Source organism: Phalangium opilio, unplaced genomic scaffold, assembly GCF_054372755.1.
Source record: "Phalangium opilio isolate 3A_F unplaced genomic scaffold, DU_Popi_V2 ptg000329l_1, whole genome shotgun sequence".
Lineage (NCBI taxonomy): Eukaryota > Metazoa > Arthropoda > Arachnida > Opiliones > Phalangiidae > Phalangium > Phalangium opilio.
This window is the reverse complement of record NW_028324226.1, coordinates 3,890,716-3,907,312: the sequence shown is the minus strand read 5'-3', so window position 1 is coordinate 3,907,312 and position 16,597 is coordinate 3,890,716. Positions and strand designations below refer to the sequence as shown.

General features: G+C 39.7%; 2 protein-coding genes across 2 annotated transcripts; one reads left to right on the top strand and one right to left on the bottom strand.

Annotated features, from left to right (window-relative positions):
* Positions 1-2,268: 2,268 nt before the first annotated feature.
* Bem46 (abhydrolase domain containing 13-like protein Bem46) lies at positions 2,269-5,629 on the bottom strand. Its single transcript, XM_089858862.1, has 8 exons — positions 5,144-5,629; positions 4,844-5,075; positions 4,410-4,461; positions 4,286-4,334; positions 3,962-4,215; positions 3,784-3,888; positions 3,603-3,710; positions 2,269-2,446 (listed from the first exon to the last, which is right to left on the bottom strand). Exons 1-8 carry the CDS (start codon positions 5,445-5,447, stop codon positions 2,369-2,371), a joined length of 1,182 nt encoding a protein of 393 aa, XP_089714988.1. The 5' UTR covers positions 5,448-5,629; the 3' UTR covers positions 2,269-2,368.
* Positions 5,630-6,082: 453 nt separating this feature from the next.
* On the top strand, positions 6,083-14,841 carry LOC149610386 (peroxisomal acyl-coenzyme A oxidase 1-like). The gene is made up of 11 exons (XM_089859677.1): positions 6,083-6,232; positions 6,852-6,977; positions 7,057-7,207; positions 8,242-8,519; positions 8,591-8,826; positions 10,050-10,385; positions 10,459-10,649; positions 12,293-12,442; positions 12,520-12,772; positions 14,037-14,240; positions 14,351-14,841. Exons 2-11 carry the CDS (start codon positions 6,854-6,856, stop codon positions 14,402-14,404), a joined length of 1,977 nt encoding a protein of 658 aa, XP_089715803.1. The 5' UTR covers positions 6,083-6,232; positions 6,852-6,853; the 3' UTR covers positions 14,405-14,841.
* The last annotated feature ends 1,756 nt before the right edge of the window (positions 14,842-16,597 follow it).

Below are 16,597 nucleotides of genomic sequence, written 5' to 3'. Positions count from 1 at the left end.
TCATGAAATAGATATCTTAAATTAATTTAACAAAATTATCGGTAACATCTGGCTTCGCTTAAAACAATGCAAAAAAAAGGATAATGAACTTAAAACCATTTTCTCATTAAAAAGTTTAAGTATGAAGAACAAACAAACAAACAAAAATACAAAAACAGGAATTGCATTCTCATTATTTCTTGATATAAAATAAACAAAAACAAATATGGAAAATAAATAAATAAATAAGGTTTAAGTACAAAAAAGGTTACAACAAAATGTTTATAGGAACCGTAAATATGAAATACCATGAATATCGTAAAAGCCAGCATTATCATTGTGTTAATTGTGATAGTAATTAATTATCCCTTATTTTTATTTTTAATCGCACTTAACATAAAAAAAAATTGTATTTAAAAAAGGCAAACACTGGTAATATCGTAAAAAAAAAAACAAATATATAAATATGGAGCTTTCAGTGTTCGTTAAAACGTATGGGGGAATTTTTAATAAATGGATGGGTGAATTATTGAATTTATTTGTGGATATATTATAAAGTAATTATGGACTTTATAATTAAAAAAAGAAAAGAAAAATGGGAAAAAAATTAAGGGCATTGAAAATATTTAGCTTTTTTTTTTACGTTTAAAAGCGGTGATATTCTTAAAATACCGAGAAATAACAAATACACTGTTGAAACTTGAAATGATGCACATTATATTGGGTAGGAATGGAAAATATAGGTGAAAAATATTTAATTAGATATTTTATAGAATGATGAAATGAAATTTCTTTTTTATTATTGATTAATTAATTAATTAATTTTGATCGGAAGTGGAAGGTGAAACGCAAAAAAAATATAGATTTTTTTACTATAATTTCTTCCCATTAATGTTAATTAATTTGCATGGAGTAATTAATTAATTAATTTAATCTACATTAATGAGGCTTTTAATTGTAATTTACTCGAAAACCATTCGTTCATTCATTCATTCAGTCAGCTTCAAAATATTACGAACCATCCATCCATTTTGGGCCTCGTTATCGCTAAAAAAATTAAATTGTCATTAATTATACAATACGTCTATGAAAATTAGATTTAACTTTTTTTTTCTTTCTTTCTTTTTGCGCTTCATTATTCATTTAAATAGTAAAGGATTGTTTGTATTTTATGGAAAAATAAGTTAAAAAGAAATATTCTTTAATTCATTCCATCTTTAGTGGTGGCGAAATATATTAATTAATTAATTAATAGGGTCTTTATAATTTTGTGGCTGATTGGATTTGGTGGATCGAAGCCTTATTATAATTATTTTGTTAGTAATAATAACGTACGTACATACGTCATGAATTGCGTCAGATTAACCCCATTTCTTTGAGCATTATATAGTTGAATATAACCATTTTTTACATATCATTTTTTTTGGTCACTATTTTATTTTTTTTTTCTATTTATGCACGTTCAATTCAATCGGGAGTTTAATGTATAATCCTAGTCATTAATGGCAACCCACAAAAAAAAAAAAAAATGTTTCATACATACGCTTCTCATATTTAAACAATGGTTTAAATTCTCATTAAGATATTTAATTACGCATTGTTAATTTACTTTTTAATCTCAAAATTTTGTCAATTAATGATCTAAAATTATGACCTGACGAAAGAATTGCATTGCGACTAACCTTACTTGCCATTGACAGTTTGCAACGTTTTCGTAAAAGTGCCGAGCATTTTTTGAAGGTGGTTGTTAACTCGTGGGTGGTCCTAATTTTACAAAAGGGTCCATAATCATAACTTGCCTGCCACTAATTTTTTTCGTTTAAAACATATCAGCCTTATTAATACTAGAATTAATTTTTTGACACACGTTTCCCCACGTTCGTTCGTTTGGAGGAAATATGTCACACACATTTTTAATTTATTTCTTTTATCGAAACGCCACTTTATATAATTGATGTTTAATTAATTAAATATTTCTTGTTATTATTATTATTATTCGAATATGGTTAATTATCATAATTAATTTTTTTTTTCCCCTTTTTCATTTGTAATACTAAAAAAATGTTTCATGAATAATTTTTCTCGAAAGCTTTTAATATTATTTTTTTTTGTTTGTTTTCTTCGTAGATGTTTGGTTTAGTTTAATTAATGATTGTTTATTCTTCTGTAAATGCGTATATAAAAAGTATAAGGTAAAAAAAAACAACAAACAAATTGTAGTGAAGCTTCAAATTTTTTTTTTAAGTGCATTTATGTGGCAGTGAAAATAACTAAAAGAAAACTTTACAATGCAGTAATAAATTGGATGTTTTTCTTTTAATTAATCTTTGAGGTACAAAGTGTAAAACAAATAAATTAATATCAACTTTTTTTTTTTTCAAATTTTAAATCATAAAATGTTAGCGGGAATTAAAAGGCAAACTTCTTGCTTTGGGAATGATTTGTCGTGACTAGTGAACGCTGAAACCTGGGTAAATGATAAAATTTTGGGTATTTAAACTATTTACAAGAAGTGATATCTAGTTTATTAGGAAGAAGGTATAAATTCGCCACATTTCTAGCTTTATCTCCAGTCCAAACGTAGGTCTGGAGTTAATTCCCGCCTCTAAATTACAACCAGCATCTCATTGGTTCTTGAAAACTAACGTCAGCGCAACGCGAATGACGAAAATTACAGTCATATTTTCGGACTGAGGAGAGGTGAAATAGCCCGGCCTCCTTTTACGTCCCCCCTTGTATTTTGAATGGGGGACTGGGACTATGGCGCGCGAATACTTAGGCATCTTATACCTTCTCCCTAATAAACTAGATATCCCTTCTTGCTATTTATTAACTTATGTTTTTGGGATTAGGCTAATTAAAAATATTTAGGCCTAAAAGCCATATTTCCCCAGCTGATCTATTGCCCCAAATTCCGCAGTTGATGTATTTACCAAGTTCAATAGTAGGTCTAATTCCCAAAGTTCTGCAGTTGGTCTAATTCCCAAAGTTCAACAGTTGGTGTAATTTCCCAAATTCTGCAGTTGATCTAATTCCCAAGGTTCTCTCCAAGTTCTGCAGTTGATCTATTCCCCCAAGTTCTGCAGTTGATCTATTCCCCCAAGTTCTGCAGTTGATCTATTCCCCCAAGTTCTGCAGTTTATTTATTCCCCCAAGTTCTGTAATTGATCTATTCCCCCAAGTTCTGCAGTTGATCTATTCCCCCAAATTCTGCAATTGATCTATTCCCCCAAGTTCTGCAGTTGATCTATTCCCCCAAGTTCTGCAGTTGATCTATTCCCCCAAGTTCTGCAGTTGATCTATTCCCCCAAGTTCTGCAGTTTATTTATTCCCCCAAGTTCTGTAATTGATCTATTCCCCCAAGTTCTGCAGTTGATCTATTAGATCTATAGATTGCAAATCATGAACTGGTCCAAGCAATTAATGAACTAGTTTTGGACCAGAGGAAGTGTGCTATTTCTCAGACTGTGGAGGAATACTTAGTTCATCAAAATGGCGCATTCTGAGTAAGCTACCACTTTATTTTTGTAACTATCATTCTAGCCTAAACTATGACTGGAGTCACTGGACATTTAACCTCTAAATTATTTATTTAATTAAGAAAAAGTTTAATTAGATCTTACATCGTCAAAGAACAAGCTGACAGACTTGTAATAACCATTGCATATCCAAGTTTCATTGTGAGTTCCAGATTCAAATAAGATAAGTCTTTTCATATTGCTTCCAGAGGCCTAATATTTCGGAAGACACAAACAACGCAAGTATGTTATATTCATTCTAGCAATTCGGTTATAAAATACTCGCATTATAAAGTTCCTTCATCATGTAAGGGGGTATGAGAGCATCGGCTAAGCCTGAGAGAAATAGGGTTGGTGCTTTAACTTTTCGAATTTTGTTAATGGACTTGAACTGTAATAATATTTTTTTGAAAGGTATGAGTAACGATGATTCTGTTGTTGTCGTTGTCGGAATAATTAGTAACCTGATTTTTGTAACACCATGTTGGAAGGTAATGAATTATCTTCCAACTGAATAGCACTTTAGCAATATCTGGTACTGTAGTGAAGGTATTTTCGACTACTAAGAGCATAATATTTGCGGCACATTCAGGGTGACTAGCCAGATCAATGGCTACCGCTCCTCCCAAAGATTGACCGTAAATTATTATTTTTCTATGATCAATCATTGGGTGTTGAACTAAATACTGTAAAGAGGCTTGCGCATCGTAATAGAGTCCTGAAATTGTTATTATTTCAGTTAATTCCTGGTTATTATAAGCGCAAATTGGATTTTGATTGGTGCTAACCTTCTTCGCTAGGGATACCTTCACTATGCCCGTATCCTCTATATTCAACCTTTTTATAAGAGAAAAGTTATATTTAACAAGGATACGATGCTTTTGGAATATTTTTAAGTTCAATTAAATTTACTAGAAGAACATTGCATCCGCAAGAATTGAAAAATCCTTGGGCAATTGGAAGTCTATAATAAAATACGCATGTTGTAGTTATACCAAGAAGCGATATCTAGTTTACTAGGGAGAAGGTATAAAATCGCCACATTTCTAGCTTTATGTCCAGTCCAAACGTAGGTCCGGAGTTAATCCACGCCTCTAAATTACAACCAGCATCTCATTGGCTCTTGAAAACTCACGTCAGCGCGACGCGAATGACGAAAATTACGTATTTTCCGACTGAGGAGAGGCAAAATAGCCCGGCCTCCTTTTACGTCCCCCTTGTATTTTGAAAGGGGGACTGGGACTATGGCGCGCAAATATCAATGCATCTTAAACCTTCTCCCTAGTGAACTAGATATCGCTTCTTGGTTATACTCTGTATAGGTTAGGTGCAAAATTATCGCTAACCTATGTCCTATGTTGCCGGCATTACCGTGCAAAAGTAATAAAGTGGGGGCTAGAGAAAATGCCGAAGCATCTTGCTTAACGAGTATGGCGCTTATTATAACCCCGTCTTTTGTTTTAATTTGTACATTTTCTCCATTAAGTCCAAACATGGAAGCGGCTGGTACATATATCCTCGAATGAGGTGGTTGGTCTGGGTGATAAAGTAGCCAATCGCTAACTTGATAGAGCAAAGCTGGGTACCAAGAATACGCGATTACTTTAAAGGCATTAACCCAAATTATAAGCCTAGAAATTAATTACCAGAAAGAGCGAAAATCAGTAGACAAAAGGCACTAAAGCCTCCAAAATACCAATGAATTACAAATATGACTAATATAGAAGCTCCGCAAACCATCCAACATTTTTTCAGAATAAAAACAACAATTCGGCTGACTATTTTAATAGTTGCAAAATCCGGATTAGATTCCGGTGGTTTTTCTTGGTTATTATGTGTGTGATTTCCACATTTTGTGCAATGATGTTGGTGTGAGCATGAGTTTTGATCATTCTTGGAAGTAGCGCCCTTAGATGAAGGTTCGGGCGGGGTCATTTGTATTTTCACCATGTTTTTATATACAAATTTTAGATGTTTTTTATCTACCCACCACACTAAATCTAAAAAATAACTTTGTTTATTTTTATTTTAAAAGCCGCATAGCGTTAAATTAAATTATGACTGGTCATTCTCGGTTTTCCTCCTACCAGCTGGAGGAGGGTAGGGACGGGATGCCAGTCTGCCAGATTTAAAACCTTGAACCCGCCAAAATCAAATTGGAAACAAGCCCAAAAACTGACTAAGATCTAAACTGTCCAGCCCAAAAACAAGCCAATAATTTATCGTGAAAATTTGGAATTAGTTTTACTCAATGAGATTGGTTTTACTTATAGATATATCAATCCATATTGCATACTGACACCATTTTTAAAACACAAAGATGACAGTACTATTTGACAGTTTTTTGGGCATTCTTAATGATCTTGGCATATTGGCGGTATTTTAAGTACAGAAAGCCAAAGAAAAATCCCGACAAGCCCAATTTCCACCCAACAGCCAACCCTTTTATTTCCAGCCAATTTTTTAGAGAAGAAGCCCAATTGGCGGCTTTTCAGCCAAATATGGCATCCCTAGGGGTCAAAATAAAAAAGGCCTATTAGGCTGTTACGTAAACATGACCTTGAATTCTAAGGCCTGTGATTGGCAAGGAATTAGGATGACAACTTGTCAAAACGTCACGCGTTCTTTAAATTGTTTCTCCCCTATTTTTTTGTGAAGTGGTGTGGGAACTGTGTGAGGTTAGGGGGAAAAGAAAAACAAACTTGTTTACCGAAACGAATATAAATTCGGCTTCGGTAAGTGGGAGGTTGTTTGAAATATTTTATCCAGGGCTTTAATTCTTTATTTCTAAATATGCTTTAAGACTAAGTTTTTCCCAAGGGGAGATTTATGCAATAAGTAATTGCCACATTCCCATGATTGCAAGTGTGTTGGAAAAACCACTAATTATTTCCCCAAAACGCGTAGCAGTATAGAGTAATGGCACCTACTTGCCTTTGACTGTATTAAGCTCTATGGATAGTTAACATGGAGTGCCACTACTCTATAATAATTTTCACCCCCTGTGGTCCGTCCTGTGGAGTGCAGACCACCGCAGCACAGTTAGGCCTAACTAATGAAATTTATAGGGAAAATTTTCCATAATCTAAAAATTAAACCAAAAGTTTCCTTATAGAATACCCTAAATCTCCTGGTGTAAATCTGTAACGTGTACAATTTTTATCAAATGGGGAAATCCCTCCCTTTTTTTGGTTCATTACAACAACGTATCATTTTAAGGAAAGACAAATACCTGTTCAACGTTATCATAAGATTGTTTAGCAAATCCTTTCCTATAGTTTAGTTTAGTTTGCTTGTTGTGTGAATTTAAATTTAGTATTTATATAATTATTTTTAATTGCACTGTAATTTAAGATATGGCTCGTAAAACTTTAAACGAAGATTTGGCTCGCGAAAGATCCCAGTCAAGTTTTAATGTAGTTGAATTAACTCAATTACTTGATGGGTCTGAGGAGAAAACGATTCGCAGGAAAGAATTAGGTAAATTTCTTATTATACTTTGGTTCATGAAAAGGCTGTGAAATCTGGATGAAAAGGGTTTTTTCATTTCTATGTTTAGAAAAGGAATATTACGATGATCCTGAATTGAATGATATGGCTAAATTGCCCATTGATTATCTGAGCAATTCCGAGATTTATGATGTTTCTTTAAAGAAATCATTACATATTTTTCACAAAGCAATCAATATGGCTGATCCCCAGGAAATTTTGTAAGTTTCTAAATTTTAAAGTGTTATGCAACCAAGTCATACCATGGATAAAGAATGCGCGTGAGGAAATTTGTTTTCACGCTATAGGATAGGCAACTCCCTATCTTATTCCGTTGCCTACGTTAATCAAGGCCTGTGCGCGGCGCCGATTTTAATTTTTATTTTGGCAATATAAGTTGCCAAATTCTCTCACCTGAGGCGCTATTAGCTGGACCTAAATAATTTGAAATGTTCATTTTCTCGCGCTTGGAATTTGAAATATTCATTTTCTAGCGCTTGGAATTTTAAATACTCATTTTCGCGCGCGTTTTGGTCCAGATATCAATGAAATCTCGCGGTAAAATAGGGAGAAAATAAGTCGCGTTTCTTAAAAGTCCCCCCTTCGAAACTACCGTGCACAGGCCTCGATTAACGTAGGCAACGATTTCATTGATAGCTGGACCGAAACGCGCACGAAAATGAGTATTTAAAATTCTAAGCGCGAGAAAATTAACATTTCAATTTATTTAGGTCCAGCTAATAGCGCCTCAGGTGAGAGAATTTGGCAACTTAAATTGCCAAAATAAAAATAAATATCGGCGCCGCGCACAGGCCTTGATTAACGTAGGCAATGCTTATTCTTATATATATATATATATATACTCTGTTCCAGCGTCGGTTGTCAGCACGCGCAAAGCTAGACCTCTATGTAATGTAGATTTGTGCATGCTCACAAGAGACAAAAGAAATCTTCATTTCCAGGATCTCAAATCTCGAGATTTAAATCCTGAAAAAGAAAATGAGTATTTCTTTTGTCTCTTGTCAGCAAACACAAAGCTACGTTACATAGAGACCTAGCTTTGCGCGTGCTGTCAACCGATGTTGTAACAGAGTATATACGGAATAAGCTGCCGTCCAAGATAGGGAGTTGCCTATCCTATAGCGTGAAAACAAATTTCTTCACGCGCATACACCCTTTATCCATGATCATATTCCCATTAAATGTAAATTTACAATGAAACCAACTGCATGGGAACAAACACTTGCTATTTCAGGACTGTAGCTGACGCAGTTTTGCACGAAGCTTCCCCCGTAACAGTGCACTTTGTGATGTTTATTCCGGCATTGATGGGTATGGCCTCTGAAGAACAGCAATCAAAATGGCTTCCATTAGCTCTTGAAATGAAAATGATTGGCTCATACGCCCAAACCGAATTGGGTCACGGAACCTTTTTAAGGGGTCTCCAAACAACAGCCACTTACGACCCTAAAACCGAGGAGTTTATTCTGAACACCCCCACCTTGTCCTCTATCAAATGGTGGCCTGGAAGTTGTAAGATAAGATCAAGCTCGTCAAAAATTATTTAAAATTCTTCCATAATTCCAAAAAAAATATATTTACAGTGGGAAAAACTGCTAATCACGCTGTTGTTCTGGCTCAACTTTGGACTGATGGTAAATGTCACGGGATTCATCCGTTTATGGTTCAATTAAGAAGTATGGAAGACCATCAACCTTTACCTGGTATTACCGTTGGTGAAATTGGACCAAAAATGGGAATGAGAGCTTCCGATAACGGCTTCTTAAAAATGGATAACATCAGAATCCCCAGAGAGAATATGTTCATGAAAAATGCTCAAGTAAACGTCGTCCTAGAGAGCGAGGGGGTAGACACTTGAGAACTCAGGTGTACAATATGTCTTGAACTCAATGCACTGTCAAAGCTGAACTCTTGAGTTCCGAAGGCTTTGAACTCAATGCACTGTCAAAGCTGAACTCTGAGTTCCGAAGGCTTTGAACTCAATGCACTGTCAAAGCTGAACTCTTGAGTTCCGAAGGCTTTGAACTCAATGCACTGTCAAAGCTGAACTCTTGAGTTCCGAAGGCTTTGAACTCAATGCACTGTCAAAGCTGAACTCTTGAGTTCCGAAGGCTTTGAACTCAATGCACTGTCAAAGCTGAACTCTGAGTTCCGAAGGCTTTGAACTCAATGCACTGTCAAAGCTGAACTCTGAGTTCCGAAGGCTTTGAACTCAATGCACTGTCAAAGCTGAACTCTGAGTTAGTTCCGAAGGCTTTGAACTCAATGCACTGTCAAAGCTGAACTCTGAGTTCCGAAGGCTTTGAACTCAATGCACTGTCAAAGCTGAACTCTGAGTTCCGAAGGCTTTGAACTCAATGCACTGTCAAAGCTGAACTCTGAGTTCCGAAGGCTTTGAACTCAATGCACTGTCAAAGCTGAACTCTTGAGTTCCGAAGGCTTTGAACTCAATGCACTGTCAAAGCTGAACTCTTGAGTTCCGAAGGCTTTGAACTCAATGCACTGTCAAAGCTGAACTCTTGAGTTACGAAGGCTTTGAACTCAATGCACTGTCAAAGCTGAACTCTGAGTTCCGAAGGCTTTGAACTCAATGCACTGTCAAAGCTGAACTCTGAGTTCCGAAGGCTTTGAACTCAATGCACTGTCAAAGCTGAACTCTGAGTTCCGAAGGCTTTGAACTCAATGCACAGTCAAAGCTGAACTCTGAGTTCCGAAGGCTTTGAACTCAATGCACTGTCAAAGCTGAACTCTGAGTTCCGAAGGCTTTGAACTCAATGCACTGTCAAAGCTGAACTCTGAGTTCCGAAGGCTTTGAACTCAATGCACTGTCAAAGCTGAACTCTGAGTTCTGAAGGCTTTGAACTCAATGCACTGTCAAAGCTGAACTCTGAGTTCTGAAGGCTTTGAACTCAATGCACTGTCAAAGCTGAACTCTTTTGAACTCAGGTGTACAAAGAGATCCAAAGTGTCTACCCCCTCGCTAGAGAGTCCAAAGTACTAAGATGAATTAGTTTATAATGTCTTTCGTACTTTATCTCTTAGGTAACTAAAGAAGGAAAGTATATGAAACCAAAGAGCGACAAATTAAACTACGGCACTATGGTTTTCGTCAGAGTTTTAGTTATTGATTACGTAGCTTTCAACTTAGCTAGGGCTGTTACGATAGCTACGCGATATAGCGCTATTAGAAGACAGTCGGAGATTATTCCGGGAAGTGGGAAAGAAGATCAAATTTTAGATTATCAGGCTCAACAATATAAAATACTTCCGGCACTCGCGTTATGTCACGCTTTAAAGGCTTCCTTTTTACATCTGATGACAACGTACAAGAATTTTACTCAAGCTATGGATAAAGGTGATTTAGCAACACTTCCAGAGGTGAGTATTGATATTAAACGGGAACGCCGGCTAAACTGTGTCATTGTGTTAAAATTTTAACTGTTTTCTCCAGCTTCATGCTATGTCTTCGGGTATTAAAGGTTTGGCAACTGATTTGGGTAGTAGAGCTATTGAAGTTTGCCGATTAGCGTGCGGAGGACATGGCTATCTACTTATCAGTGGTCTACCTCGACTCTACGCGTCTACTGTAGCGGCCTGTACTTATGAAGGAGAAAATACTGTCTTATATATGCAAACTGCTAGGTATAAAACAGTATAAAATCAGTGGTGTGCGAGTACTCTTAACTTAACGAGTACCCCGGCTCGGTACCCGAACTTAACGAGTACCCCGGCTCGGTACCCGAACTAGACGAGTACCCTGGCTCGGTACCCGAACTAGACGAGTACCCCGGCTCGGTGCCCGAACTTAACGAGTACCCCGGCTCGGTACCCGAACTAGACGAGTACCCCGGCTCGGTACCCGAACTAGACGAGTACCCCGGCTCGGTGCCCGAACTTAACGAGTACCCCGGCTCGGTGCCCGAACTTAACGAGTACCCCGGCTCGGTACCCGAACTTAACGAGTACCCCGGCTCGGTACCCGAACTTAACGAGTACCCCGGCTCGGTACCCGAACTTAACGAGTACCCCGGCTCGGTACCCGAACTTAACGAGTACCCCGGCTCGGTACCCGAACTAGACGAGTACCCTGGCTCGGTACCCGAACTAGACGAGTACCCCGGCTCGGTGCCCGAACTTAACGAGTACCCCGGCTCGGTGCCCGAACTTAACGAGTACCCCGGCTCGGTACCCGAACTTAACGAGTACCCCGGCTCGGTACCCGAACTTAACGAGTACCCCGGCTCGGTACCCGAACTAGACGAGTACCCCGGCTCGGTACCCGAACTAGACGAGTACCCCGGCTCGGTACCCGAACTTAACGAGTACCCCGGCTCGGTACCCGAACTAGACGAGTACCCCGGCTCGGTACCCGAACTAGACGAGTACCCCGGCTCGGTACCCGAACTAGACGAGTACCCCGGCTCGGTGCCCGAACTTAACGAGTACCCCGGCTCGGTACCCGAACTTAACGAGTACCCCGGCTCGGTACCCGAACTTAACGAGTACCCCGGCTCGGTACCCGAACTTAACGAGTACCCCGGCTCGGTACCCGAACTTAACGAGTACCCCGGCTCGGTACCCGAACTAGACGAGTACCCTGGCTCGGTACCCGAACTAGACGAGTACCCTGGCTCGGTACCCGAACTAGACGAGTACCCCGGCTCGGTGCCCGAACTTAACGAGTACCCCGGCTCGGTGCCCGAACTTAACGAGTACCCCGGCTCGGTACCCGAACTTAACGAGTACCCCGGCTCGGTACCCGAACTTAACGAGTACCCCGGCTCGGTACCCGAACTAGACGAGTACCCCGGCTCGGTACCCGAACTAGACGAGTACCCCGGCTCGGTACCCGAACTTAACGAGTACCCCGGCTCGGTACCCGAACTAGACGAGTACCCCGGCTCGGTACCCGAACTAGACGAGTACCCCGGCTCGGTACCCGAACTAGACGAGTACCCCGGCTCGGTGCCCGAACTTAACGAGTACCCCGGCTCGGTACCCGAACTTAACGAGTACCCCGGCTCGGTACCCGAACTTAACGAGTACCCCGGCTCGGTACCCGAACTTAACGAGTACCCCGGCTCGGTACCCGAACTTAACGAGTACCCCGGCTCGGTACCCGAACTTAACGAGTACCCCGGCTCGGTACCCTTTAAGTTATAGTATCGAGAGCCAAGTACTCTACTCGGACTCGGCTTAAAACCGAAAAAACGGGACTCGCACACCACTGATATTCAAAACGTAGTAGACGAGTTTTGTAACGTCTATTTGCAACTGTTTTTAAGATACCTCATGAAAGTTTTGAGAGGCGAAGTACGAACGAGTCCAAGTTCCATCATGGCTTATATTCTCGCTGATCAACCCACTGTTTTAACTTCCATCAACCCTTCCAATTTTACTCATTTGTTGGACATTTACCAAGCCGCGGCTTACAAGTTGGTTTAATTTTTTTCTGAAGGATGTTGATGGTAACTTATTTTATTCTTTAATTTTATCATCATTTTCATTTCAGATTGGTTCATGACGCGAATAAGCATCTTCAAGCCACTATCTCTTCGGGTGTCAATAGTGATGTTGCTTGGAATATGAATCAAGTTCACCTTATACGCGCCGCTAAAGCCCACATTCTTTATTCCTTGTCAAGACGATATTGCGAATGGCTCAATGATATTCAAGTTTCTCCGCCTTTAAGGGTCGTCTTGAACCGACTATGTAACCTTTTCTTGTGCTACAATATTGGAGAAATGCCAGGAGCTTATCTATTGGTATGTTATTTAAAGGCGCCTCTATATTCAAACGGGTAATCTTCTGGTGTCGGGACGGGTACCCGAACTGATACCGAACGTGTACTCTCCGGGTTACCCGTCTCTTTATTCAAACGGGTAATCTTCTGGTGTCGGGACGGGTACCCGAACTGATACCGAACGTGTACTCTCCGGGTTACCCGTCTCTTTATTCAAACGGGTAATCTTCTCATGTCGGGACGGGTACCCGAACTGATACCGAACGTGTACTCTCCGGGTTACCCGTCTCTTTATTCAAACGGGTAATCTTCTGGTATTGGGGCGGGTACCCGAACGGGTAATCTTCGGGTATTGGGGAGGGTACCCGAACGGGTAATCTTCGGGTATTGGGGAGGGTACCCGAACGGGTAATCTTCGGGTATTGGGGAGGGTACCCGAACGGGTAATCTTCGGGTATTGGGGCGGGTACCCGAACGGGTAATCTTCGGGTATTGGGGAGGGTACCCGAACGGGTAATCTTCGAGTTATGGGCGCGGGTGGGTAACCGAATTGATGATGTCCGAACGGATAATCTTCGGGTTATGGGCGCAGGTACCCGAACTGCATGATGATACCCGAACGGATAATCTTCGAGTTATGGGCGCGGGTGGGTACCCTAACTGATGATACCCGAACGTGTAATCTTCGGGTTATGGGCGCGGGTGGGTACCCTAACTGATGATACCGAACGGGTAATCTTCGAGTTATGGGCGCGGGTGGGTAACCGAACTGATGATACCCGTACGGGTAATCTTCGAGTTATGGGCGCGGGTGGGTACCCTAACTGATGATACCCGAACGGGTAATCTTTGGGTTATGGGCGCGGGTATCCGTACGGGTAATCTTCGGGTTATGTGCGCGGGTACCCGAACTGATGATACCCGAACGGGTAATCTTCGGGTTATGGGCGCGGGTACCCGAACTGATGATACCCGAACGGTAATCTTCGGGTTATGGGCGCGGGTACCCGAACTGATGATACCCGAACGGGTAATCTTCGGGTTATGGGCGCGGGTACCCGAACTGATGATACCCGAACGGGTAATCTTCGGGTTATGGGCGCGGGTACCCGAACTGATGATACCCGAACGGGTAATCTTCGGGTTATGGGCGCGGGTGCCCGATCGGGAAATTTACGGATATCGGGTACCCGCACACCCCTACTTGAAGCCATGAATAAAATAGCACACATACATTTTAAAAAAGCTTGTAACCATAAATAAAATTGCACACTTCTATTTAACAGGTTGGGCTTTCTGAAAGTAACTTATCCCGAATCAGCGCTCACGTTATTAAGATGCTTACGGAATTGAGGCCCGACGCTGTTGGTTTAGTCGACGCCTTTGACTTCCATGACTTGGTTTTAAACAGCGCCTTGGGATGCTACGACGGAAATGTTTACGAAAGAATGTTCCAATGGGCTCAAAAGACTCCTCTTAACAAAACTCAGGTAACATAAATTTCAAATTAAGGTGGTTTTTTTAATCTGGCTTATGAGATTAGAACTTTGGACTTTACTTCGATCCTTTTCGTTTTGTTTTTTTCTTTCTAAATTCCAAGGTTCACGAGTCTTACTACAAATACCTTCAACCCGTAATGAAATCAAATATTTAAAAGGGTAATTACTAATTACCGCGTTGAAGCCAATTCAGAGGCATTACAGTTTTTGTGATAAAACTAATTTCTGCAAGGGTTAAAAATTAATTAATTTGAAAATTATTACGCAAAGTTTAAAGTGGGGAATTCTCGAGTCGTAAATGGTTTTAAAAAAAATATTCGGGAACATAAATTTATTTAGGATGTAAAATTTTCAAGGGTTTACAAAAGAAAACGAAAACGGGATGAGCAATATCATAAAAGTTATGGAAATAATTAATTAATTTGTTAATTTCTTCTTGTTAAATCTAGCATGCCTATTTCAGAAAAAGGGGAGATATATTTAAGGGATTATTACATATAGACTTTATATTAAATAGCAGCAGCCTTCTTGTATTTTATTAAGAATATATATATTTTTTAATAAATATCTAAGAATATTTTTCTACTTTAAATATAGCTATTTGTCTCTCGTTTAATTGGGGTAATAAATTAATTAATATATGTTATGATCAGCGTTGCCAGATAAAAATTACCGAATTATCGTACCAAAGCCAAAAAATTATCGATTTTCAACCAAAATTATCGTACGCTCTGAGCGCCTCCAAAATAGTCGTAAAACCAATGCGCGTGTACCGATTCACCTTGTATTTACACTAAAATCAGTACAAGGGTACTCCATGGATTAACTAACGCTAGGGATTGTTCACTAACTGGGTTTCCCATGTAATTCTATCGCCAACTACATGTTCCGAATTATTCCTTGATTCCCCTCTTCATTCCCCCAATTTATTGGACCAAAGCGGATGTAGATATAGCGCCATCTCTCGGCAAAATAAATCGTTTTTGCCCAATTTAGGCAGTATTTCAATTTTGACGTCATAGATCACGTGATATTTGGTCCAATTTTCTTATAACTTCCTGTTAGGGATAGTACCTGCTGCTAGGGGGCGTTTGGAACATGCATGCCTTATCTTTTTGGGGGAACGAACTATCCCTAGCGTTAGTTAATCCATGGGTACTCAAGGAGATAGATAAATAACGTGTCCAAGCGTTTCTCACATCCAGCCTTTTGCCTTAAGTGTATTATTACTATGGGATGAACATGTATCACTGCCTCTTATTTCGCCTTTTTCTACACCTGGCGAGACTTTTGTACCCAGATTAGTTCAATTTCCCGCTAAATTCGAAATTATAGTACAATTATCGTATGCCTAAGCCGAATTATCGAATTTAGCGTACTATATAGTACAGCGTGAAAATTATCGTACGCTTCGAAAAAAAAAACTCTTAAAATTATCGCATTGTTCTATAATTTAGTACGTCTGGCAACGCTGGTTATGATTATGAAGCTTTAAAATCATCAAAGAGACTACGAAGATCGACCATGCATCCAGAGGTTTGCTCTATTATAGATTTGACCCTCTTTTTTGACCAAAACACGGCCTTACCATGACCATAAGTTGATTAGATATGTTCCATAAGTTTGTCACTGGTTACAAACTGGAGCTTGTCATGAAGTGACGTAGGTCATAGATTCTCATAAAGCGACGCCTGGTGAAGCGCTGTCAAGGCTTAGTACAGACTAAATAGGAAGATGGAACTTGGAAGTCTGCAAAACCGCGTGTAGTAAATTTTCACGTCGTTCTCGAACTACCTCACAGTAAGTCTCTAGCATTACGAAGTATAGGCAGTGACACACTTATGGAACATATCTTATGGTTTGACCATGGATGAAGGATGCGCGTGAGGAAATTTGTTTTCACTCTACAGGATCGGCAACTCCCTATCTCGAACGACAGCTTCTTCTGTATATACTCTGTTACAACATCGGTTGTCAGCACGCGCAAGCCTAGGCCTCTATGTAACGTAGCTTTGTACGTGCTGTCAAGAGACAAAAAACTTCAGGATCTTCAGGATTTAAAATATCCGCGAGTTTTTTAGCTCGAGTGCATGCACGGACCTCTAGGCCTTAGTTTCAAATACGTGTGGAATTGTATACAGCCTACTACACGTATTTGAAACTAAGACCTAGAGGTCCGTGCACTCGAGCGCCTAAAAAACTCGCGGATACTTTAAATCCTGAAGATCCTGAAGTTTTTTGTCTCTTGACAGCACGTACAAAGCTACGTTACATAGAGGCCTAGGCTTGCGCGTGCTGACAACCGATGTTGTAACAGAGTATATACGGAAGAAGCTGTCGTTCGAGAT